Here is a 27,423-nt window from a genome sequence, read left to right on the forward strand (position 1 = left end):
AGACGAATGGGCAAATATCACACCTGAATACTGCGGCCGATTTAATTTCCTCATACAGGAAGTGTCTTGAAGCAGTCATTACAAACAAAGGCTTCTCCACTAAGTATTAAATAAATTTCAGTTAGCGTGTTCAATACTTTTTTCCTGTCATTCCACTTTATTACACATAACATCATTTATGGACTTTAATGTTTGGATTTCTTGAGTTAATACCAAAGTCTGGTGAAAATGTCATGTGAATAACCTCATAGCAAATATAATTACTGAAAATAAATGGTGACACGTTCAATACTTATTTCCCCCACTGTATATGCATATAAGTATTCTTGACCTCTTATTCAAATAATTAAGTGTTACATTATTGCATCACTGTATTATGATATTGACGACAAAAAAAAAAAAAAAAAAAAAAAAAGACTATTCATAGTCAGCACCTCCTCAATTTGCAGGAACATTAACATTTTTGGGCACAACAGTTGCCTTATGACACCCCCACCCCCACCCACCCACCCACCCACCCAGTTGATCTGGGTCTTCCCATAAGTATGTAAATTCTATTGCTGTGACTTTTACATAATTCAAATAATTACTTATTTTAAAAAATAAATAAATAAAAAAAATTAAAAAAAAAAAAAAAAAGAGCATATTGTTTAAAATTAGAATTTTAAGGATTTAGCTTTAAAGAAGTATTTGCTGCAGTGGCTAAATCACCAAATACCTTACATTTCACAAAAGTGCATACGTGCTTTAACCAGTTCACAAAAAGTGTGTAAATAGAATACATTATGTCATTCAACTACAGTAACCAATTTTTATTGATTCATGGTGAATCTGGAGCCAATCCTGGGAACACTTCGTGTGAGGCTGGAATTCACCCTGGATGGGATACCAGCTCATTGTAGAGCACCAAGCACACACATTCATTCCTGCATGTGAGCTCATACTGTATACTAGGGAGTTTAACACTCATGGATTCCTCAGTGGGTTCAGCTACCTTGTGATGTTGCATGAGCACCGTCCAAAAATATGTGGTGTCTAGCTTCATTGCTTTTTTATTTATTTATTTATTTATTTATTGTTCAATTACATGTGGCTCCAAATAAAACACATTCCAGTCCACCCTTGCCCTATATATAGAAGGAAATCACTCTAGAAATACAGAAAGGATATTCAGGTTACAGAAAGAGTATAAAACAAAAGTTAATTCTAGCTTTATAAAATTACATGTAGCTGTCCCTTTAAAATGATGCAACACTGCAACACACCAAGCTCAAAATCCAAGTTGCGTAATATTCTGCCAGCACAAAATCCGCTATCTACTGGTTTTGATGACAAATCCTATCTACAAATTCTAATACAGGACTCTTAGGGACACTCAGGATCACTAATGGAGATTCCAATATATACTGTTGATGCATTTACTAATTTACCATTTAAAGGAAACCCTGCTGCAGTTTGTCTTTTAGAGAATGTAAGTCATTTAGCATGTTGCATAACAGAATAAACAAACTAGACTACAATCCATTAGGCATTAGGATTTACCATGCAATGTTTATAACATATCCAGGAACTGAAAGTGGAGCTCTATCAGAAAATAGCAGCTGAAATGAACTTGTCTGAGACGGCATTCATCACTAAACTGAAACCAACAGAGGATTTTAGTTCAGGTATTCAACTCTGCACTGAACTCAAGACTGAATGCATTTCATTTAAGATTAAATATGTATAACATTTTACAGATGTGTATGAGATTGTTATTTTTCCCCAGGTTAATCACATAATTCATGCATAACCACATCTGAGGGGTGTGTGTGTGTGTGTGTGATTGATTATCAAGGACAAATTCTGACCTCATACTCAGAAAATAATTTTAAATGGCTAAGGGTAGTTGTTGAAGCAGATAAACATGTAACTTTTGCAAAAGAACAGCTATTACCAGCATTTTCCAGACTATATTCAAATTTAGAATACCCTTATACACAAAAATGATTTTGTAATCTATATAATAAATGGTCTTTTACAGGAGCAAGGTTTGGCTTACGCTGGTTCACCCCTACACATGAGATCAACCTTTGTGGCCATGCGACACTAGCTTCAGCAGCAGTGCTCTTTTACAAGAAAGGTAAAAGTAGTTTATTTCTAATAGTTTAAAAATAACATGCAGCAATGATAAATTCAACTATAGAAAAGCTGTATTATTTCTCAGAAAACACCAACTCTGTGGTTACCTTTGAGACTCTGAGCGGAGAGCTGCTGGTGCAGCAGCGAGGTGAATCATTAGTGATGGACTTCCCTCTCAATAAACCAGAAGTCCAGGTACAGTCACTCAAATATAGAAATGCCAAAAAGTACTTCGACACTTTAGGTTATTTCAACCATTATATTTGTTTCAAAATAAACACTACACAATATGAGAACCAAGAAATAAGACCATTAGACTGACGCTTGATAAAACATGATATAACTTATTTTGATGAGAACAAAACAGTATTTAGACACTTGGGTCTAATCTAGGCTACTTGCATTCCTAATTGGAACATGCTCTATAATATATGTTGTCATCTGTACCTATGAAGCTAATTTACTGCATGTATTTTATAAATTGCCTTAGGATCAGTACTTTAAAGTGTACTGCCAAAATACCAATAAAAGCATGTTCTAAGGAAGGGATTAGCAGTGTCTATTTGAGTAAACAAGGCAATTCTATTTGTCAGATCAGCAAAAGTGTGTTTTATAAGAAATAACAGACAGACAGTTGTATTATAAGAAATAACAAGTAAGAAAAAGTTGCAAGTATTGCACCTGAGAAGAGGAATTCCAGAAACGGGTAAAGTCCGAAAGCTTTCAGATGAGTTCAAATGTAACCTAGATTAATCTGATGGTAGACACTGTGTGGAGAAAGCCTGGAGAAGAATGCCAGCCAGAGTGTACTAGGAGTACTGTAGAGCACTGAGGTCAGGGTCTATTTTACCTTAAAGCAGGGGTTTCCAAAGTCCGGCCCCATGACCAAATGGAGGCTGCGGACAGATGTTAATTGTTCTGTGACTTTTCTGTTAGAATGTATGACAGAAGGCCCAGTAGCCAACACGTTGCAATTTTTCCTTTCTTCCTGACAGTGAGATCAGTGTGCACATTAATACAGTTAGTTAAATTGCAAGAGCCTTTTTTTCCTCTGAGTACATTTGCAAATTGAAAAGTTGTGAACCCACCTGGAATTGGACGTGTGTCTATACTGTCTCAACTCACTGTGAAGAGGGTGGTTGAAGTCAAAAAATCTCCAAAGATCACAGCTGGAGAATTGCAGAGGTTCCTCTGGAGAACTACAGAAAGTCTCCAAAACTACAATCCGAAGTCAACTACATCACCACAAGTTGCTTGGAAGGGTTTAAAAACAAAGCCTCTACTCTCATCAAAAAACCAACTCAAGCATCTTCAGTCTGCCAGACGCTACTGGAACTTCAAATGGGATCGGGTTCTATGGTCAGATGAAACCAAAATTGAGCTTTTTGGCAATAAACACCAGAGGTGGTTTTGGCACACACAGAGAGGTAGCCATATGGAAAAGTACCTCATGCCCATGGTTAAATATGGTGGAGGCTCTTTATTGTTTTGGGGCTGTTTTTATGCCAGAGGTCCTGGACATTTTGTTAGGATACATGGCATCATGGACTCTATCAAATATCAACAGATATTAAATGAAATCCTGACTGCCTCTGTCAGAAAGTTTAAAATGGGCTGTGGTTGGATCTTCCGGACAATGATCCAAAACATACATCAAAATCAACACAAAAATGGTTTACTGACCAAAAAATCAAGGTCCTGCCATAGCCATCCCTGTCCTCTGCCTTGAAACCCAAAGAAAACCTGTGGGATGAACTGAAGAGGTGAGTACACCAGCATGGACCTTGAAATGGGAAGGATCTGGAGAGATTCTGTATGGAGGAATGGCCCCATATCCCTTACCATGTATTCTCCACCCCCAGACTCAGAGCTGTTATCTTGGCAAAGGGAGGTAGCACAAAGTATTGACTAAACGGGTGCCAATAATTGTTGCACACCTATATTTAACAAAGACTTGTTTGTTAAAGCTGTGTTGTGTTTGCATTTGTTTGATATCCATGAGAGCAGAGTATTTTTGTGAAATTTTTTAACAAAAGATCAAATGGTTAAACAATAAAAAATAATAATAATAATTTACAGCCTTCTTTGCTAATTTTTACCAAGGGTGCCAATATTAGTGGAGGAAACTGTATACATACACCAATTATTGCCCGATACATCAGTGCATTCTTTTTATGTTATCTTAATCTATCCATTTATATGTTTGATGATATTTTCCATGTGTTTATATTTTACACGTAGGACAGAAAGAAATTTAATGACATTCTTAAGGTAAGTTTACCTTTTTATAACTTTTAACATAATCAGCAAACTCAGACTTATCGTCTCACTCAAAAGTTGTTTTTTGTTTTGAAAGTACCTGAAAAAAATCCAGTCCAGATTCCTATGGTTATTTTCCTAAAAATTTCTAGGCTGCTGTGGGAGAATTGCCTATTCAAGAGGTGTGTTACTGTAAAACCACAAAGGAACTGCTAGTGCATTTGCATGATACATGTGACAGGTACAGGAGACTATTAAACAATGAAAAGAGAACTCTAAATTACAAGTCTGTTCACCTTAATACATCGTATAATATAATCTGTTTAAATCTTGACATGAAATTATTTTGATTATGAAACTATTTGGCTAGAAAAACTGCATATTTATTCATCAACTGATGAATCATACTGATAAAGTTTGCAATTTGCATGTTTGTTCTTCAAATGTAGGTTATTCTATTTCCAAAACTGTCCATACGTCATCATTTGAAGTAGACATAATCCAGAATTTAACTTTGCTTGAAGGTCCGTGCTTACTTCCCTGAATCCGGTGAGTGAGTCTCTGCTGAAAAGTGAAGATAGTGGAAGGATTATAAGTCTCATCATCACAGTGAAAGGAGCACCAACCTCACAGCCAGGATATGACTTTTACTCCCGTAACTTTGCACCATGGGTCGGAGTCCCTGAAGATCCAGTGACTGGTAAACCCCTACCCCTCACACTACTGCTAGTAGAGAGTGACACAGGGACAAAATCCTGCCCACTAACTGTCCCCAGCATGCATAACATCATCCCCACAGGCTCCATATCTCATTACATAAACATGTCTTTTCTTTGCAACAGTATATAAACTAGTTTTGTTTTAAGTATTGCACAAAATGCAAATTAGTCCTTATGTAATAGTTATTCAACACTTTGAGAACATTTAACATTACATAATGAAAATTTTTATAATGCTACACATTGCTAGTCTACTTTGATTTAAAAATGCCTTCTTTCTAATGGTCCCTATTTGCACTGGTCAGAACAGCTACCTGACATTCTGAATTTTTCTTTATTTCCTGAAGGCTCTTCACATACCGTCCTCGCTGCTTACTGGTCTGAGAAACTGGGAAAGAAGAAAATGTTAGGTAATGATGCCTAAAATCTTATCTGCCTTTTAGTCTACCAAAAACTGAAACATTTTCATATACATCATCTTTATGAATAGTTCAGTTGTTTTCTGATGACTCCTTTATCAGTTTAATTCCCTAAAATAACAAAATATTAAAATGATGGGGACACAAACTCCACCACTATGTACAAATTATAAATTGTAAACATATTTCTATTTATATTTAGGCCCCTCAATTAAATAATATAGATTCATTCATTGAAATGTGCAAGCATTTTTTCCTGGTCAAGGTCGTGGTTGAATCAGAACCTATCCCAAGAACACTGGCCACAAACACCCTGTACGGAACACCAATCTATAAATCCCACCCACTTCTGTGCTCTCTATAAAAACACATGCAGTGCATAGTGTAATGCTTAGCTATTAGGTGCTGCTGAGAGTGGATCACATTAATTAATATGAATGAACCATAAGAAACAGCTAATAATAAAACCTCAATCATTCCTGATTGATAATTTAAAAAAATATATTAATCCCTGAGCAAAGGCAAATAAAATAGAAAGATACATATAACAAACCCTTTGAGAATCAAAAGAAATTTTTAATTTTGGACAGAAATTCATAATAAAAAGAGTTCAATTATAGCTCATTTCAGACATGCAGAGATAGAAGGCATTAAGATTTTTCTTAGGGTTAATAGGGTGAAACTGACAAAACAACACTGCTCCAAATTATTCACAGCTCTGCATGCTTTGTCTTTTGTTTGTGTGGCAGCCTACCAGTGCTCCAGCCGTGGCGGCGAGCTCGAGTTGGAACTGAGAGGAGACAACAGAGTTGACATCGCTGGCCGAGCCGTGGTCCTCCTTCATGGAATCCTCAAACTCTAGAGAGATTGCTATAGAGCTCACTATGAAAACATTTCGCCATATTATATGGTACACTACTAATCAGTAGTAATGTATAACTAATTTTGTACACTGCCAATTTTACTGATGGATTTTATTCCAGCAAGCTAATCTGGTAATTAATCATAGGAAATGTTTGTGGTGCTGTAAGAACAGAGGTTTAACAGAGTGGTCTAATTCTTTAGTCATGACAAAGTTAGAAAAGAAGTACTTAAATAACTTTATTACAGGAAAAAACACAAAAAAAATGCACAAGACTATTTACATACAAAATACTTGGCTCAGAATATCTGTAAAAAAAATACAAATAAAAGATTTTTCATCTGAATAAAAGCATGTGAAAACACTAAAATGAGGTAAGAATTACATACAATCCCCCCTACCAAAATTTTTTTTAAAAGAAAGTCAATTATTACTCATGAGGTATTACAATGTACCATCTACTTATCAGTCAGAACTCTCATTCAGGTTCAAAGAAACTTCCATGTGTATGGGTCTTTAACTCAATTAGTGTGAGGTAGTAATAAAAAGCTAAAGAGTATGTGTGTCCACTTTGTGTCACATTTTGATGCGAGGTAGTGCCTCATGAGCAGCAGGTGGCAGCTGGAAGATGTAGTCCAAGTTAAGGAGAACAAGGTTATCGGTAGGTTAAGACATGATTATCATAGGTCAAGAAACACATTTAAACAAGTAACTTCAAGGACACCTTAAAAGTGTTATTTACAATAATATACAAAACCATTCACACTAGTTTCTTCATTTAAGAATTCTGTTGACTTTTTTCTCCTGGGCTCGAAATTAGCTCCGACCCACCTTAGGCAGATTTCAATGAGTGGTGGCATTGGCAGGAGGGAAGAGGAAGGTTTGTCATTTCAATGAAACCATTCCAAAATTATTCTAAATACTACAAACTGCTACTTTAAATGGTTATTTAACCATCAGTTACAAGTCAGCCTACATAACGATGATAACTAGACCTTCCCCATTTTAACTTTACCATGTACTGGATGGTACAGTATATATTAAAGAAGACCCTGAGTGACTAAAAAAAAGCAGAGCCACGTGTAAAGGATATCATGTTCTCCTGCTGCATGTGAGTGAGAAGTTTCTCCAGTGGAGCATAGAGACGCAGCGTAGGAGCCGATCCCAGCATCAGTAGCTTATGTTTGGCTCTGGTGATGGCCACATTCAGCCTTCTCCAGTCTTTCAGCAGCTCTCCCAGCTAACACACGCACACACGCATAGAGAGAGAGAGAGAGAGAGAGAGAGAGAGAAAGGAGGGGGGGGACACATCTGACTAGAGCATTCAGCAAATGTCAATAAAAGTAATGTGGTATTGCAATGGTTTACCTACTGTGTCTGTAGCACATGGGAGATTTCCACATACAAGAACCAACACTTTGTATACTGTACACTGTAATGGGATTAGTTTTATTTTAATTTGACGACACTGAAGCTATACACTAAAATGCAATTCAAGGTATTTTAATACTACAGAAATTTGCTTCACAAACTGTCATTCCTAAGTGTTTTTCTTTTCTGAAACAGGGTTTCTGTTCTATTGTCTTCAATGTGTTGAAATTCTTATCTGTGGTAATTTGCCCAGATCCTGCAGACTAGCTTGAAAAACCTGAGTATACCTTTAATCCATTTACTATTTTTTCGATTTATTCATTTAATTTCCTTTTGCTTTTCCTGGTGGGAGCTGCATTGGTAACAGGCTGAGAAGGTGAGCCCAGACTATAGACTATATCCCCAGCTACAGATCCAGTTCCTACTGGGAGATTCCCAGATGTTCCCAAGCCAACCAGAAGATATATTTTCTCCAGCCAGGGGTCTCTGACACAGCTCTACCAAGAGTCGACCAGGTAACATCCTTGTAAGGTGCCCAAACGACATCAGCCACCTCCTCTCACTTCAGCAGAGCAGTGGCTCTACTTGGAGAATATTCTGGTTTTGTCCAGATCACGCAGACAACCTGGAGGGAGCATCACACTCTTCCAGTAGAGAACCATGGTCTCAGATTTTCCCAGCCACTTCATACTCAGCAGTGAAATGTTTAAATGTCAGAGGTTTATTTCGGATGGCCAAAAGAACATCATCTGCAAATAACGGGGACTTCTATCTCCACACACTGGAGATTACTGGAGTTTAGGCATGAGAGAGAATTTTGTTGTCTCGAATATTGCAACACAAAATACTGGCAAGATGAATTTGCTTCTCTTAAGTGTATCGTATATTTATGCTGAATATTCATTATGAGCTCTAACTCCTCTTACACATTAGAGGGCAGCAGCAGAGGTAGTAGCATACAGAGTGCAGTTTGTGAGTGGGAAACTAACGGCCTCAAAGCATGCTTACTTAATAGTCCAAAAAGTTAAGCTAATCAGAAGGAAGCATTACGGCACGTGTGACAAACACAAGGCCCGAGGGACAAACCCAGCCAGCAGCCTCAATTTACTTCACCTGCATGAACTTGGCAAAAATAATACCAAAATTTCCCATTATGCATTACAGCTCAAATTTTTCACACTATCCAGGATTCGCAGCAGATACATAACGTAGCCATCTAAAAGGGCAGTTACTGTAAACCGGCGTATATACATGCACTTGATGTTCTGCTACAGCTTGACCGTTGTCTGAAACTCAGGTTAAAATCAATGCCTGTGTGCTGCACTGGATGTAAATCACACTCACGTCTAAAACTGATTCAGAAGCAAATTGTGCTGACAGTGGTGTAACCAGAAACTAATTTTGGTGAGATACCAGAGCCCTTACTGTGTGTGAATGTAAGGCCAAATTAATCTAGTCCATACTTTTCCATCTAACATACTAACTCAGACCGTTGCCCTGCCATTGAAGTGACTTTCCGTTTTCCCAAATTCCAGTTTCCAGGAGTTCGTCTAGGACGGTTCATACCTGCTTGCCACCTGACTGGCATTGCGTCCGATTTCCACCCTTTATTTTGCAGGTGTTGAACCTAAAAGATGGATCCAGGTCGCCATCTCGGTGTGAGCTTGTTTACTGGAGCTTATAAGCTTATAGTATGCTTTATTTTAAAGTCTCTTTGGATAAAAAGTGTCTGCAAAATTAATTAATGAAAATGTAGTGGTACATCAATGTAAACCTTGTTTTAAATATAAAACTTCAAACCAAAATAAACTCAAGTGCAGAATGTACTGGACTTGCCTTCCACCTTTCATTATAAAGGAATCTGTCTTCAACTGAAATTAAAGTTAACAAGGTAATTCAAGCTCCAGTAAGTTACAGTGGAAGAGATCAAATTACTATTCATGTTTTTTATATGACTGTTGGCCTACACCAAGTCTCTCTAAAAAGCATGCAGTAATACTCCATTACAAAATAAACTTGTCTGTACTGTAGTCTCACATACTGCCCTATACACCAAATGGGAATCACTACTTACGTTGCCCTCTGTATGGCTCCTCACAAAGGACACGATGATGACGCTCTTGTCCCGGCCCTGATACTTGTCCACTGTGTTCACCTCCACAGCTCTGAAGGATTCTTCTTCCAAGAGAGTGGAGATAGCTTTGAGCTGCTGCCGGTACGGAGCTATGACCCCGATGTCACTTGCCCTGCATCCGGCCTGAAACATCAATAAAATTTCACTTCTGCTTGTGTCAAGGTTTTAGGCACCCAATACAAAAACAAAAGTTTGCCTTTATATTTATGCTATGCAGGTTAGGTGCATTGTTTACACCAGCAGTGTATATAGTTATAGTGAACAAGCCTTTAAAACCAGACCAGTAGTCATCCACTCTCAAACCTAAATGAAGGGCTGTGTTCAAAATGGCATGTTTACAACATCAATTTAATTTTTCAAAAAAAACAGTTATAGTGTGATTAGTCTTCCATAAATCTTGTAAGTAACTGCTAACTAGCTTGTTTGGTGGTGTTTTTGTACACAGACAATTGCTGCCTGGAGTGCCTTTTGTGCTGACACCAAAAAGAAAAACCGCTCACAGAACATGCACATTATAACTACAACACTCTTACTACCAGCTTCTATATGGTTCTGCTGACCAACTATCTAGCATATCCCACAGGCCCACTAGTCTCCCCTAATTTGTTGGGGAGAAAATGTACAATATGATAAAAACTCTGTAAAACATTGAATTTTTTATGCTATCATTATCATGATTTTACCTTGGTGTACAAGAAGACTACATATGTGAATTTCCCTGTTTCTACCTTTTCCCCCAAACAACAAAAGTAAACAAGCAAATGGTGACACAGGAGGTCTCAGGAGGACATTTGTTTAACTCTCGCTAATTTTCTGACCAATGATTTGTTTTTAAGAGCATTAAAATGTTAATATTTTGCCATCTGGGGCCCATTTGCTTTCAACCCAGGGGTGTAGTATATAGTACTGTTATAGTGGTATGCAGCGTTACAAATATGCCATTTTGAACACAGCCAAGCACATCTGATTCAGCAAATCAGGATTTCTGAAGATACTAAATAGTTGGATTGGGTATGCCAGATTATAGGCTCTGCAAAAGGAAGGCTGATGAGTGCTAAATATCTTTTACAGTCTGACATATTAGATTTATGCTTAGAATAAATGATTTTACTATATAACCTTAAGCAGCAGGCTAACAAGCGTGTGCACCAAGATGGCCTCTGTGTGATTACTGACTCCACCTTTCTCCACAGTCTCTAGGGCTGGAACCTGCAGTGACATAGTGCACACAATTAGGGAAAAGATGTCTAATGTCTCTCAAATGCCAAAAAATGAAACATTAAAAATGCCTGACTTTTAATACATCATGAGGTTATCAGAGCAACAACAAAGGAAGTCAAGTAGACCTGTGACGTGTCCAAAAAGCAAACAGATTTTTGAGGCTCGAGCGCAGCGTGGACCCAGGCAGTGTACTGAGGCTGACACATACACAGCTCACTCTCTAGTGCGGTCCTGCAGGGCAGCTGTAGCTGAGCGTTGGCAGTCCGCTCCGAGCCACACTCCAGCCTGCCCTCGTACATCAGGGCATTGCTCAGGGACATAATCATGCTGCAGCACACAAAAGAAAATGCAAAGGATTTACAGCAGCCATACAGACCGCTCAGTACACTCTCCCTGACCAATCAGAATCCTGATCAATCTTCCATGATATTTAGATTTATAAAGGAATGTTTTAGCAAAGAACACAATCATCCACGTATCTCAAATGTAGTCGATTAACAAGAAAGAGCCTATCTTACTCTCACCCCTTTTTGTGTCAATAAATTCCCACACTCTTGCCTCAAAATGCATTCAGTTCTTTTCTGATGTCACCCAGACTTGCCAGTGTGGTAGGACATAGTATGACTTGTAATCAAATGCTGGGTGACAGGATAATATATAATACACAAATCATGAGAAATAATGTCACAATACATTCTTCTTCTTCTTATCACTAGTATGGTCAGTACATTCATAACACTGACTGTCTCCAGTGAAGGAAAATTTTAATTTATGTAAGGGAAACATGACTGTGTCAAAGTCTCTTAAAATACAGTTCTGCATACTGTGTAAATTTTACTGTAATGCACAACTAATAAAACTTTATTAATATATATATATAAATAGGATAAGTATAAATATATTATGTAGAATGTTTCTTTCCAATATGGAGCTAACCATCTTGGAGAGCCAGAATCACATTTGGAGTTGGAGTAATTCTGTACTAAATCAAAAGGCATGTTGCTTGAATTTGAATCTGAAATTGTCTGTGTAATATATTACTGAAGAAAATATTACACGCAGATAATATAGTTGTGCAAAATTTTGTAATATTCCAATTATATAGCTTAACAGTGTCCTTTTAGACAGGTATATTGAAATTTGAGCATGTAATTATGGACAATATTTGGGGTGAGATAGTCTAACTACATTATAATTACTAAATTATTTGTTAACTACATTTCATTACTACATAGTACCTTAATGCAAGACTAATTAATGTGATGAATTACATTTATCACAAAATTTTTTTACGTATCTGTCCTGAAAATCTAATACTTAAATGATGTTGATTCATTCCACATGCAATTAAAATTTCATTAATTTCATCAAGATATGGGTTAATGTAGAAATAAAACATGTCGATGTGAGCTTTACCTAAATCTAAAAGATTTTTGTCTAATGGCAAAAGACATGTAGTGTCTCACCTGTTCATCCTGTACTGCACATTTAGCTGAACTACAGCCTGACTGTGGTGCTCAAGGCGCTTGAACAAGCTCTCATCCATGCCCAAAGCCCTGGGGAGAATTTACAAAATATACAGTCATGTGAAAAAATAAGTACACCCAGAGAAATTTTTTTTTTAAACATATTGGGACAAGCAAACATTTGATCCTCTTTGAAACAGTGCTTATTAATAAAGGTGATACACTCCATCAAATGAATTGACATTTTGTAGTAATTTGCACAATTTAATTGAGAAAAAAAAAAAAAAAAAACGGGTCAGTCACATGGAAAAAAAGTAAGTACACCCCTACATTTATCACACCTTCAAATCCATAAAATTTTAATCAGGTGTTCAAGATTGGGTGCCAGTGATTAGAACCTGCTTAGGGAGTGCAGGTGGAACCTGTCTTATTTATACCCCTGTCATATCTAGCGTCAGGTGTTCCCTTTGGTATTGAGGTGTGTGGTGTCATCATGCCAAGATCTAAAGAGTTCTATAAGGCCTTCAGAAAAAAAGGTTGTGGATGCCAATGAGGCTGGCAAGGGATTTAAAAAAGATCTCCAAATTATTTGGTTACATCATTCCACTGTAAGGAAAATCATCTACAAGTCACGCAGTTTTCAAACGACTGATGCAAAAAGCTCAAAGAACCACAAAATTTCATCACAGTTTCTGCTAGTAAATCTTGCAACTGTTGGTGTCAAAGTGCATGCTTCTACAATCAGAAAGAGATTGCACAAATTTGATCTGCATGGGAGACGTGCCAGGAAAAAGCCTTTAAAGAAGGAAAAAGAAGAGCAAGACTACAGTTTGCCTGTGAGCACATAGGAAAAGACCAGGCCTTTTGGAATAATATGCTCTGGACAGACAAATCAAAGATAGAGTTGTTTGGCCACAGTAACAGCAGACATGTTTGGCGATGACCAAAGACAGCTTTTCAGTCAAAACACCTCATACCAACTGTGAAGCACGGTGGTGGAAATGTTATGGTTTGGGATTGCTTCGCTGCCTCAAGGACTGGAGAGCTTGCATTTATTGATGCAACTATGATTCTGCATCAAGTCAAAGAGTGCAAAGCCTGGATTTGAATCCCACTGAAATGTTGTGGGGGTATTGGAAATGGGCAGTACACGTAAGAAAACCCTCAAACATCTTGCAACTGAAAGAATATTGCATGGAAGTGTAGTCACAAATTTCAGCAATCCGATGTCAGAGACTGGTGGACAAATATGCAAAACACGTACAAGAAGTTATTTCTGCTAAAGGGGGCAATACTAGCTTCTGAGACAAAGGGTGTACTTACTTTTTCCACAGAATATTGCATCTACTGATATTTCTGTTGAGTCAATGATTGAAAATGATTCCCTGTGGTTTTGTTCAAGCATATCAACTTCATTAATAGTCACTGTTTCAAAAGTGGTCAAATGTTTCCTATTCCAAATATGTCAACAAAGCCAACAGTTTCCATGGAGTGCACTTATTTTTTCACATGACTGTAGCTGTTATTAAATGTTACATTTGCTAATATAAAATTTGTACATTTGCACTTCAATAACTGTCTAGGTTGGTTCAGCCACCATATCAGAAAAAAGAAGGCTTCAACAGACTGTTAAGACTGCTGAGAGGATCACTGGTGCACCCCTGCCCACTCTACAGGGCTTGTACATCTCCAGGGTCAGGAGGCGGAAAGAAAAAAAATCTGACACACCTGAACCATAACCTCATTGAACTCCTCCACCCTGGAAGGCGCAATAGAGCACTCTGCACTAAAACAACTACACACAAAAACACTGGCTGCATTCAAAATCATGTACTGTGACAGTACCTAAACAATCCAGACGTACTACCTCTGCCATGTTGGCATTGTCATGATACCTACAATTTAAAAAGAGCCGTCACGTTGCCTTCCGCCATTTTTGATTCGGACAGCACTTCCAATGTCAGTCTCATTACCCTATGGGACAGCACAGTGTCCATTGCTTCCATACTGCAGAATATCTCCGGAAGCAGTAGGTCATCCGGGTATTTCTTGCCTACTGTTTTATGAATACTTAGAATTCAAAAACATACAACTCCTTTGGCACACTGCTTTACACCTACAGTACAGTAGGGTAGTAGGGATATTCGGATGCAGCCACAGTGTTTTTATCTCCCTCATGAACAGTTAATACGGACAATAATTTTATTTTTAGTGGAATTGTTGGGCAATATATTGCTGCTCCTTTGTAATCGACTGGTTCACATGTGTTTTTTGTTTTGTTTTTTTACATACCTGTTGGACATATGCAATACTGTCTATACTGTGTATTTGTTATATTTGTCTTTATTTACTATATCCTTTTATTCTGTTCTTTTTTCCACTTTAATACAATTCCTTACTACATGTTGTACCCCACTGTGTGTGGCACTGAATGCAAGTATCAGAAGCACCTGTAAGCCAGAAACAAATTCCTGCTGTGTGAAAACACACATGGACAATAAAGCTGTTTGTATTCTACTCTAAACAATTACATGCACTGTCTTTATGTGAAAATTATAAACAGTACCTGGCCTCAGCATTTTGGACAATGGGGGGCAGCTGCTGGTGATCCCCTACAAGAACAAACCGCTGGGCATAGAAGAGTGGTCCTAAGCACACAGGCTGGCTGATCTGAGACGCCTCATCCACAATGCAGAAATCAAAGCGCCGTCGGCTGAAGATTGGGTGCTTCACACCCATACATGTAGTGGCTACAACAAGCTGATGAGAGAAGGATGAGAGAAGGATGAGAGAAGGATGAGAGAAGGATGAGAGTTCTGCTTTTAGGTAACACATTTACAAATAAAGTACAGCACCTCATGTCACTGACCTTCTAGAAAGGAATGTTATCCTGTCCCAAACAAGCGTAAGTAAAACCGCAATCATTTTCCCCCATTTGAGTCAACTACACTCCACCTATCCTTTAAGGTTGCACATTTAGCAATATCCCAAAGGTCAGAGACGTATTGCATATTTTAATGCGTTCACAACATACAGAGTTACACAAACAAGATATTAAAGCAACTGTACTAATTTAAAACAGCATGTGTGTTAAGATGGGTATAAGTGCAACAGTTTGGCAACATACATTAAGCAGGAAGTTGGGGGGGGGTTTTCCCAGAAAAGTAAATCAATTCATCAAAATGGACGATATATTATGTTTTACTTAAAAGAGACATGAGCACATACAGGCTTTTTCAGATTTTTTGCTGTAGCCTGCATTATGTGTACCTCTTGGTTATAGAGATCCTCCAGCTGCTCAAGGGTGTTGATTCCCTTGGTCCGATTCTGCTCCTCGGTGAAGGGCAGGATGTCACGGTGCACTTTCTGAGCTCGGCCCAGGCGCAAGAAGCCTACCTTAAACTTCTTCAGCTTCAGCAAAATGTTGTCTACTGCTGAATGCGTGTAGCTGGTCAGGAGCACACTGAAGCCACAGGCGTGCAGAATACGCACCTGAAGAACAAACAGATATGTAAAAGGTACTGAATGTGACATCATGAGGATACTATTCTCATAAACAAGATATAAACACAGATTTGATAGGATTTATAGATTATGCCTCTTATTCTTACCAGAGTACAAATGGTGGTAGTTTTCCCAGTACCAGGCATTCCAACAATAAGCGTGTAGTCTTTGGACAACAGTACCTTTTTCATGGCCTGCTTTTGAGGTTTGTTGAGCCCTAAGAAACAGAGTATGACATCTCAATGTCTGACGGTATAAAAATATCATCCCAATTAAAGAGCAGCTTAATCGCTCTGGTAAATCTATGGTAAAAACTAGAGCTGCAACAACTAATCGATAAAAATCGATTATGAAAATTGTTGTCAACGAATCTCATTATCGATTGGTTGGTCTGCGGGCAGCACGGGGGAGATTTACTCAATACGTTACTTCTGTTCCGACAACATGCTTCAGAGAGTAAATACTAAAGTTGTGTCGCAAATGACGTACTATACACTTACACTATCGTCTAGTGTAATGTTTCTCAACCTGGGGTCCGCGGATCCCTAGTAGTCAGTGGTGTAATTGCAGGGGGTCCGTAGGAAAGTTTTAAAAATGTTTAAATAATATTATGTAGATTTTTTTTGTTAAATGTATAAAAACATATTCAAATGAGATGTTTTAAAATTAATCAACTTGGTTATTCGCAAATATCGGTTAGCTCAACCGACAACCGTTCATTGATGGATTTATTTTAAATTTATTTACAAATAAAATGATAATTTGAAAAAACCTATGAGTGGTAGACAAGTTCAAGCGTTGCATTGATTTATAAAATAAAAAAAAGATATGTCAGAGAGTCAAATTAAATGTCACACCAACAATAAAATGTAAAATTAAAATCTTGACGTTTTGATTCAATATTAATGTTAATATTATTAATGTTAAATATTAATAATAAAAAAAATAAAGCAACGTATATAGAAATGACTGTTTAACATATAGCCTATAATTGTTGTGGAATGAGGGGGTCCTTGTGGATTGTTCAAAATATGCTAGGGGTCCAAAGCTCACAAAAGTTTGAGAGCCACTGGTCTAGTGTATGACTTTTATAAAGGTAATATCGTCTGAAACGGAACACATTAGATTTTTACTAACCTGAAAATTTGCCCCCATCCAAATTAATCGGAAAAATAATCGGTCAACTAATCGATTATGAAAATAATCTTTAGTTGCAGCCCAAGTAAAAACAGTTATCGTTGGTAATTATGGAAAAACACAGATGTTGCTTAAAAATAGCAATAAGAACAGATTATGGACCAAGCCCAAGTCATGAAACAAGAATATAAACTAAGACACCTTTCAGAATGTTGGCTACAGTGTCCTTGGCCTCTCGGGGCAGCACACTGCTGAGGCTATCGATGAACTGAGGAGGCTTAAACTCCACAATGAGCTGCCTCAGCCTTTCACTGTCAGACAGAGCAACACAGTCAGAACCATGACTGATCAGTAGACATCAAGCCAGGAATGCAGTTATTATCCTTAAAAATAACACCGCCGAATCAGTGTATAAGCATGCAGACCTCTTTGGCGAGTTCTCCATCAGCATGGAGAGGTTTCCAAGATGAGTGCTCAAGCCTCCAGCGCCTTCATCTTGATCCAGACGGAATACCATATCTGAAGAATTCTTAGAGAGATTTCTAAAACAGTGAAAAATGGTCATTGTGTTAACAGTAGGTTTATTTTATAATGCACGTTTCTCAAAATGAAGGTAAGAAATTCTGATAACAAATGGACAGGGGTAAATGCAGACGATAGTTCTAGGTGGGCCGGAGCACTGCCATTTAAAGCTTTATAGTTAGAGGATTTGGGAATTTAAGTAATGAATCAAAAATTATACCAAACAGATACGAATGGTTTAATATAGACATCTGAGAATATAATAATGAGATTTAAGCTAATCTAAGAAAAAGAAAACTGGGCAACCTAAACTAGATTGTGACTTACTTATCCAAAGAACATGTCACTCCTGTGTTTGTGATCTCGGTGACGTATCCAGCAGCTATACCGATGAACCTGGAGTCCTGGTCACTGATCACCACCCTGTCCCCGACCAGCAGTGTGATGAGTACATGCTCTCCTTGCCTGCGCTTAAAGTGGTGCACATAAACACCATCAGAGAGAGCAGTCACCCTGCCTGCCAATACCATGTTCCCAACACAGCCACCATTCTTCTCCCTGAGGGACAGCAGAGACATTTAACTGATTGGTTAGTTTAATGCAGCAGCTGTCACTTTTCTGTAGATCTTGTCTTTCAGAGTGTATTTCCGAATGTCAGTATAGTTCTACATTGGAAGAAAGTCTAAATAGTATTATAATATTAAATTATTTTCCCCTCCTCTTGATTTACAAATTTATTTTTGATAATCCATATCTCTATGCCCACCTCTCCTGAGCAGACTGGAGCCAGATGTTGCGACGTCCTCCCTTGCTCTCCATGGTGAGTGCCTCCAAGCTGCAGAGCAGCAACCAGTGACTGAAATACTGCAGGTGAAGCTGGTTCAGATGTTCACTCTCAAGCTGTAGGAAAGTCTGAGGATCTTCAGAAGGACATGCACCTGGAGCCTTCTCCACAGCTCTGGACACATGAATTGAATTCCAAAAAGTAAAAAAGTACATCTTCAATGACTCATAATTTTCAAGACACTAATGGTTAATAGATGCTTGTTTGAGAGCAAGTATAGTCTAGTCAGCGAATAAGAAAGATCCAAAGAGCTAAATATGACATTTGTGAAACAAATTTTAATTCTTATAGTGCCCTTATCAAATCCAAGGAATTAAAAGAAAACTTAGTCAGTAAGAGGACAACCAGGGATTTATATTATATATCTGTAAATGTATGTGAGCAATGCCCAACATAATGTTTATAAAGTTTTATAACTTGCCATATTGATTTAGCACTTAATTAGATTTTAAAAAACTGTTAATAAGCAAAATACACACCGCATTATGGGCGTGTGTAATACCTGTTATAAAGTGCACAGTTTCTTCTCTGTGGGCAGTACTTGCAGGCCTGCTGGTCAGAGATGACTTCAGGTAAACATGCCATTTGGCTTTTGCCCTTCAGCTTGATGAGACTGTTGCGAAGGTGATGAACCAGACAGTTCCTCAGTTTGATCAGCTCTATGAAGACCAAAAGAAAAGCATCAATATCAGAAGTGACATACAAAATGATGGACAGGCACATAGAGTCCTATCTCTGTTGTAATTGGGTCTCATCTCAGTATCCCCCCTCCCCGATACAGACAATGCTGCCATATTTTTACAAGAAGCCTTGTCATGTAATCTCTGATCCCACCTTTAAACAACTCAACAATTAATTATTCTAACATTTGGTATTTGGCTTGTGTATTCTTAAGATAGTACAAACCTCTTCTGTCCATGTGGTTGCCCACAACTGGGTGTAGATTGCCAGTCTTCAAGTAGACGAGAAAACCCGCTTCGGCGTCTGTCCGTCTCTCAGTGCTCATAAGAGTATATAAGATAACCTGAAATATCCAACTTTGTTTAAAACATGAGTTTGTAAGGATTAACAGAACCAAACCAAAAACAGAGCCTGGATATACTGTACATTATTGAAAACATTTCAGAATGAATGTTATAATCAGCTGAAATTATTAAATGCCATTTATTTGTATTCATTTACTTTGTTTTATGGATGTCATTCTGGCAGTTGAATTCTTTCAGATATTGTATGAGCTTTGCATAATGTGTATGTGTGGGTTCATGTGACCAAATAGATGCTTTTCTGACTGATTTTCTTTTCATTCCATTGCTTAAAAAGTCAGTGATAATGTACATAGGAACATAAGCCTCGACTCAAAAAATAATAATAAAATTAAAATAAAGATTGAGTTTGTAAAACACCCCTACTATTACATCTATTCTGACTAAACACATGCCTAGACAGATGAACAGGTTCAGCAAGGTTCTCCTCAGTCTTTTACCTGGCTACGATGCTCAATGGAGTTAGATTCCTTGCCTGTCTTCAGCTCCAATGGTATAATCTTGTCTACATGCTTCCTGCCTCGCCGGTGGATCCTTACCCCTGCAGTCACGTCAATTTTTCCCTTCAGACCAAACCTTGGAGACCAGATGTTCTCCTCAATGTCCACAAAATTAGTGACAGTGATGCTGCAGTCCGAGTCCTGCCGGCTCAGCGCTCCATCACTGGGGCTGAGAAAAGAAACATAACTAATGAGAATAATATTTCAAAAGCATTATTACCTACGAAAATAATCTCCAAGGGAAAAAAAAGTATTGGGGAATTTTGCTTTACATTTATAGTCAATTGAAACAGCACCTGCCTGATCAAGTTGTATTAAACTTTTTCTTCTATCCTGCATCAATTTTATTCATATAAAAGGAGAGAATAATGCTCACAGTCTGAAAGTCAGCTGTTTCTGCCTGGCCTGTGGAGAGGAGTGGAGATAGACTTTGGCCCACTCAGCAATTGCAGGAAGATACTCCTCCACCTCCTGTTGCATGTCTGCTTGAGTCAGTTTCAGACTGTACCTGGTCAAAGAGAATATACATATACTGAATATGCACACAAACATATATACATATATGTAATGACAGCTCATAAGGTGCCTTTAATAATATTATATGTCTTAATGCCGCTTACATTTGTCCAAGGTAGTTTGGGCTGAGCAGGGCTTCACTGGCCAGTTTCTCTAGCTTTTCACGAGAAAAGTCTAAGGACATGGCAGCTTTTTGAAAGATGTCATGAACTATGGTCCCGTTCAGCATCTGCTTGCTTCCACCATCCAAACTCTGCAAGTAAAACAGTGATCATGTTTACAGGTATGAAATAATCTGAAAAACATTTGGCTATAATTCACCTACGAATCTGCATGTATTTAAGAAATCTGGCATTGGGAAAACTCTGGATCTGCATGAATCCATCAATAATCAGTACTCCTTCTATATAAAAAACACATTATCCCCTACAGCTGCTTTGCTACTTTCCCATAAACACACCAGAGCAAGAGGACATGTGGTTCAAATCAAACTACCTGCAGCTTTATCATACATCAAATACCTCGTGTTTTCTTACCTTAAACATCTCTCCAAGTACAGCTCGTCTCATACAGCGGACACTGTTAGCTATGCTGGTCCCTGAGATGAGCACATCAGGTAGAAGCACCAGGTAACCAAAGTCCCTATCAATCACCCATAAACCAGAAACACACTCCCCTTCCAGATGAACAATGTCCCCTACAGCAACTGGAGTGTTCTCCCTTAAATAAGAAATAATACAAACAAAGAGTAAACCTATTAAACAACAAAGTGCAGGCATTGAGATCACATCCCTCTTTAACTACGGTATAAAGTTCTCTACCAGCCATCCTTTAGAATGCAGGTCTCTGTAGGGTGTGATGACTTTGAGCTAGTGATGGTTAAATGCTTCTCATCGTAGCCTTGGGCTCCAGTGGTTTCTTGCACATCTAGAACCCAGTACCGGTTATGTAGTCCAGAGGCCAGAATAACATGCTCAGGAATGCTTCCCTTCTTTCTAAAATTCAAAGAAAGATACACCATGTTTGTAAAATCTGTAAGAGCTGCTTCTGTTTTAGCAAACAAACTCAACAGTAATGTTACTTAAGGTTCCCTTAAGTGTAATGATTTACTGAATTCGATTTCATTAACATGAATTTCATCTTTAAGTAACCACCAAGCTGAAGTACATCTGCATTAACTAATATTCACTATAAAAACATGTCCATATCTAAATAATGCCTTATTTAACACTTTTGCTTTGGTTACTAGCAAAAAAAATTAGGGCTGAATAGTGGGTTAGCATTTAAATAAATATCCAATTTAAACATATGTTTATAAAAAAAAAAAAAAAAAAAAAAAAAAAAACCTTATTTTGTTAATATTACTTATGTTTGTGAAGTTTATGTAAGGAATCAAATATGATATTTGATTATATTTCTGTTATCACCCTAAAAGAAAAAAATAAATAAATCACATTCAGAAATATTTTATTCCTCTTATACCCAAGCAATTTGCCAACATTAATAATGTTTTTTTTTTATAATCAAAAAACAATGTACTTTTTAATCGGTTAATAGTTTTAACAATTAAAACTGCGGAAAGTAAATGAGACAATTTACTTCCTATTTATCACTTAATTTATAACCGTTATAAACAGTCATTCCTTCACCAGACGCTCCTCAAGTTAATAAGACAATAAGTGCAGCTTTTCATTTTACCGAGAAACACAACACCCTCTGTCCTGAAGACTTTCCCTTTGCAGAAAACCTTAAGGAACAGCTTTACCTCTGACTGCTACAGTGATGACACCAAAGACTATTTCCACAAACGCTAAATAAATGTCTCCTCACAGAAAACTTCACCATATCAATAATTACACAATTTTTTAAAAAATCAATTTATGTGGAATTTACGCCATACAAGTCCCTGTGTTATTACAGAAATAATAACACATTAGAACGAGCCTACTTGTTTAAACATGTGGTTTACTGTACAGCCAGAATTACTGACCAATCAGAATCAAGAATTCAACAGCACTATGGTATAAAACTTGTTACTGGTAACTAATGCAGTAAATAATATTAGGTGATGGAATTTTAATGTAATGCATTACCAACCTAAACTGAACAAATGTCAGGTTATTCAATATTATAAATGCAAACAAAAATAAGCAAATACATACTCAAGTTTGGACTTTTTATATTCTGGCTCTTCAAAATTTTGCTCCATTTCTTGATTAAACCAGCTGTCGTCCAGTATACTGAAGTTCTCCTCGGCGGTTGTGATGGCCTTTTCACTGTCATCAAGGTTCTTAACTTGTTTTGATTTCATCTCATTTTCACAAATGAAAACATTCTCCTTCTTTTCACCACCATCACTGTTGCACACCAATGAAGTGTAGGATACCACAAGATCTGACTGAATATCACTGGAGATTTCAGCCAAGTCCCTGCTTGGCTCTGTACTGAGAGAAATGTTCTCCTTCTCATCTTCACTGGAGCTGTTTCTAAGAGAAGTGACTCTTGGTAATTTTGTGAATGAGCCACTGGCACCATTCCTCTTCTCTGAAGGCATATTTCCCAGTGTCTTACCAGACAGAGTTGATATTGAACTGTTCTTCTCAGTCAAAATTTTCACAGCTTTGCCAGACTTTCTCTCAATGTTCTTTGAGATGCCTTTCATTGATGCCTCATCTTTCATGTCAGCAGTTTCATGAATAATCTGAAGAAATTTGCTCAAGTCATCTCGCTCTGAGCTTGATTCTTTTCCAGAATTTTTTGGTAACTGCCCTGTTCTGGGGCGCTTGGCTTTCTGGTGTGTCTCCGAACCACGCATCAGCCGTTTAACTGAACCAAAATGACCAATACCATTCTCTGCTTCAAATGTGTCCCCTGATTTTGGGCTTGTCTTGTTCTCTGCCTGGAGTGACCTTCTGTATAATAGTTTGGTCTTGCAGGTGAGGCCTCGGGAACGTGGACTACGGGACACAGGGGAGCAAGGACCTTCAGAAAAGGGCTGTAATGGGCGGTGTTGCTTTTTCTCACTCTCAGGCGTCTCAGGGATGGTGAAAGGGAAGAGCGTGAACGTTGTGTCTCGTGTAACAGAGGTCTTCATAAAATTGGAGACATCTACACTCGTACACATGGCTGTACCTCTTTTGGGGGATTTTGGTTGTACCTGTGAAAATATTAGAGGGTACAAGGTAAGAATATTAAGCCATTTTCTCTTCAAGCCAATGTGTATACATGTGTTTTTAAGCTCAAGGGCTAAATATAAAGTAAACACAACACATCCCACAGTGCCCTGTAATTGTAGATGTAGACATGTTACAAATCCTGTAACCTGTGCTTCACCACTGAACCACTGACTCACCAACTTGAGTGTAATACTAATAATCCTTTGGCCAATGGTTTTGATAGGTCAGGCTCCTGTTCAAATGTACATACTGTCCAAGCATAAATCAAAGAGATCAAAGAAAAATGCTTTAACTCTCTTACCCCTTAGTTCCCACAGTATTATGTCCCACAACCCTATATTCCCCATAGAAACAGCATGCCAAGCCTGAGCTCCCAGGCCAAAATTGGCCCCAAAAATCAACATTTTAATTTGAACATTTTTAGGCCTTGAAACAACTTATAATAATGAATTTGTGTAATATCACTTTGAAAATGAAGCAGTTCAGTGTTTTTACTCCACTTAGAACACAATTCTTAACTAGAGAAATTATGAATAATGCTCGCTAAAATCCTTATACTCATTTAGAAGTACCATACGAGCATCAGCGTGGTCAAAGCCTTTGAATAAATGCATTTTAGTGCCAAAAGTCAACTTTCTGGTGATAATCAGACCAGCGGGTACTGTTTTCACAAATGCACAGAAATTGGTCGCATTCCCAACAACGAAAAACAGTTTTTGATTCCTTGTGGGGGTTGTTCTTTTCAACGGAAGAATTTTTCTTGGCGAAGTGTCTAGCCTTCTCACGACACACAATGCATCTGTTGTTGCCAGTGGCTCCAGCAGGGCGCTCTGGTGTATGTTGGCCGACACTGAGCAGGCGTGGAAGACTTGATGAAGTTGCTGAACGGCGCCTGATGAGAGTCGGCGAACGGTAGTCACCTATCAGACCCAGGACAAGTTCATCAATGAAATCGCAGAACGTGTAAAGTCATCTTCATCGTAATGACATAATAACGCCGTGACGGCATGACGTCATCAACCTTCCGGGTCAAAAAATAATAATTAAATAAGTAAGGAATCGTAGCAGAGTAATGCCGGGATACCAGCCTTATGGGGATAACATGTACACTGTAAAGCCGCTATATCGGCCTTACGGGTATTTGCCATAGACGACCAAACCGGTATATCATCCTTACGGGAACAGTTCAAAGACGGTCAGGCCAGTTTCCCGGCCTTACGGGGTTCGTGGGTTAAAACAAGTGTTTCCAGATTCAGGGTTTATTTTACAGTTACATTTATATAGCACTTTTCTAGACACTCAAAGCACTTTACATAGTGTGGGGGGGATCTCCTCAACCACCACTAGTGCATAGCATCCTCCTGGATGATGCGACGTCAGACAGACGCCCACCACACACCAGCTATTAGTGGAGAAGGGAGGAGAGTGATGTAGCCAATTCAGAGATGGGTATTATTGGCCATGAAGAGAAGAGTCAAAGGGGGAATTTCGACAGAGTATGCCCAGTGGAAGTGGAAAGGCGGTTGCTTTGATCACACCATCAGGCTGCTCATCAGCTTGGTGCTAGACAAAGCGTTTAACATCTTATCTGAAAGACAGTGCTGTTAATGTAGTGTTCCTGTCACTATACTGGGGCATTAGGGCCCACACAGAGCACAGTGTGAGCACCCCCTGCTGGCCTCACTAATGCCACTTCAAGCAACAACCTTAGTTTTCCCCAGGAGGTCTCCCATCCCAGTATTAGCCAGGCTCAACCCTGCTTAGCTTCAGTGGGCCACCAGTGTGTTGCAGGGAGATGTGGCTCTGGCGGTGATGCCAGTAAGTCCAAATTAATTGGCACAGAGTGGAAGGGCTCTTGCTTTGATCACACCATCATGCTCCTTGTCCTTTGCTGCTGTTGTTATCTAGAAATGTGAGTCCAGTCCGCTGCATGGTGGTTCACGGGGCATCAATGCCGTCTCACAGCTCCAGGGTCCCTGATTCAATCCTGTGTGGAGTTTCTCATTTTCTCCCCATATCTTTGCGGTTTTCTTCTCACGTCACAAAAACTTACTGGTAGGCTACTCTAAATTGTTCCTAGGTCTGAACATGTGAGTGGTGCTTCTGTTTTTACGAACAAACTTAACTCTTAATGTTACATTACGGTTCCCTTAAGTGAAATGATTTCCTGAATTCAATTTCATTAACATGAACTTCATCTTTAAGTAACCACCAAGCCAAAGTTCATCTGCATTAATTAATATTCAAAATAAAAACATATCCAATATGCAATCTAAATAAAGCCTTAATTAACACTTTTGCTGTTGTTACTGGCAAAAAAAAATGTGGCTGAATAGTGAGTTAGCATTTAAATAAATATCCAATTTAAACGTTTGTTTAAAAAAAACGTTACTTAGGCTATGTTTGAAGTTTATGTAAGAAATAAAATATGATGAGCAATATTACTGTTATCACCTTGAAGAAAAAAAAAACACATTCTGAAATAACTTATTCCTCTTATACCGAAGCAATCTGCCAACACTAATAATGTTTTATAATAATGAAACAAGTTTTAATCAGTTAATAGTTTAAACATTGTGAAAAGTCAATGAGACAATTTAATTCCTATTTATCGCTTAATTTATAACAGTCATATTCCCACCTTATGCACAGTGTTTCTGCCATTGTACCCGAATCCTCTGCCACCCTGATCAGGATAAAGCATTTCCTGATGATGAATGAATGAATGAATAAGGAAGGTACTTTATCAGTCCTGACCTTTGGAGTCATTACCATCTAGATATATGGGTCCAGTACAGGAAGTCATTTAATCACTGGCCATATCTCAAACTCCCAACCATTTACGATCCATAAAGTGCTCCACGTGTGGCATGCAATCATCTGCAGCCTGGTTTATTACTGAGGGATCAATAACTAACCTTGGAGAAAAATGCAGAAATGTCTGACTGCAGTCCACTGCTCACCTGCAACATAAAAAAAGGTTCACAGTTAAATAACAGGTCGTTTTCTCAGTTTATATCCACAGCGTTTTATTCGCAGCTTGTGTAGCCTCAATCAGATGTTTAAAAACAAGCTTAACCGTTAAATCCTCAACACTCACCATCTTGTTCTTCTTACACTTGATTTTCAGCATCGTCGACATCCTAATTTAATGATTAATTCAGAAAGGTTGAATATTAGCGCTTATACAGAACTAGCTGTCTGAACTTAGCATCAGATCGACTCCTTTTCATCCTCTACAGTTTTTATGCAATAATAATAATAATAATAATCACTCATTTGACTACGCCACGCAGTATAAAGTCGCCCAAACCACGATGAGATGAATTGCGACCATGCGAGAAAAACTGTATTGAACCCGAACACAAACACACAAACACACATTTACACACGCCAAGCCTTTCACATATTCGCGCCGTATACACACAAAATGCATTTCTTCTGGTGTTTTTTTTTCTCCACTACGATTTAAAGGCTGAAAAGCTGTACGTCGCCCCCTAGTGTTAGATACAAAATACTACACATATCTGTGTAACAAGCCATTATATACTGTAGGTCAGGGGTGCCCAAACTTTTCCAGGGCAAGGCCCCCCAAATGGCATTCAAATT

At 38.2% G+C, this 27,423-nt stretch overlaps 2 protein-coding genes across 2 annotated transcripts; one reads left to right on the forward strand and one right to left on the reverse strand.

The window, feature by feature from the left end:
- Positions 1–1,279: 1,279 nt before the first annotated feature.
- On the forward strand, positions 1,280–6,748 carry LOC108261389 (phenazine biosynthesis-like domain-containing protein 2). The gene is made up of 9 exons (XM_017462284.3): positions 1,280–1,471; positions 1,568–1,667; positions 2,024–2,122; positions 2,207–2,316; positions 4,363–4,392; positions 4,533–4,621; positions 4,905–5,080; positions 5,447–5,509; positions 6,268–6,748. The coding sequence occupies exons 1-9, from the start codon at positions 1,388–1,390 to the stop codon at positions 6,378–6,380; spliced, it is 864 nt and encodes a 287-aa protein (XP_017317773.1). The 5' UTR covers positions 1,280–1,387; the 3' UTR covers positions 6,381–6,748.
- Positions 6,607–27,221, reverse strand: dna2 (DNA replication helicase/nuclease 2). The gene is made up of 23 exons (XM_053679807.1): positions 26,915–27,221; positions 26,733–26,777; positions 22,801–23,795; positions 21,460–21,633; positions 21,175–21,358; positions 20,743–20,891; positions 20,499–20,630; positions 20,063–20,291; positions 19,486–19,603; positions 19,082–19,238; positions 18,502–18,693; positions 18,063–18,293; positions 17,639–17,755; positions 17,415–17,524; positions 16,184–16,293; positions 15,843–16,064; positions 15,139–15,332; positions 12,573–12,662; positions 11,232–11,433; positions 11,005–11,094; positions 9,826–10,008; positions 7,472–7,620; positions 6,607–7,008 (listed from the first exon to the last, which is right to left on the reverse strand). Exons 1-23 carry the CDS (start codon positions 26,954–26,956, stop codon positions 6,957–6,959), a joined length of 4,167 nt encoding a protein of 1,388 aa, XP_053535782.1. The 5' UTR covers positions 26,957–27,221; the 3' UTR covers positions 6,607–6,956.
- Positions 27,222–27,423: the final 202 nt, after the last annotated feature.

This window comes from Ictalurus punctatus, chromosome 3 (genome assembly GCF_001660625.3).
Source record: "Ictalurus punctatus breed USDA103 chromosome 3, Coco_2.0, whole genome shotgun sequence".
Taxonomy (NCBI): Eukaryota; Metazoa; Chordata; class Actinopteri; order Siluriformes; family Ictaluridae; genus Ictalurus; species Ictalurus punctatus.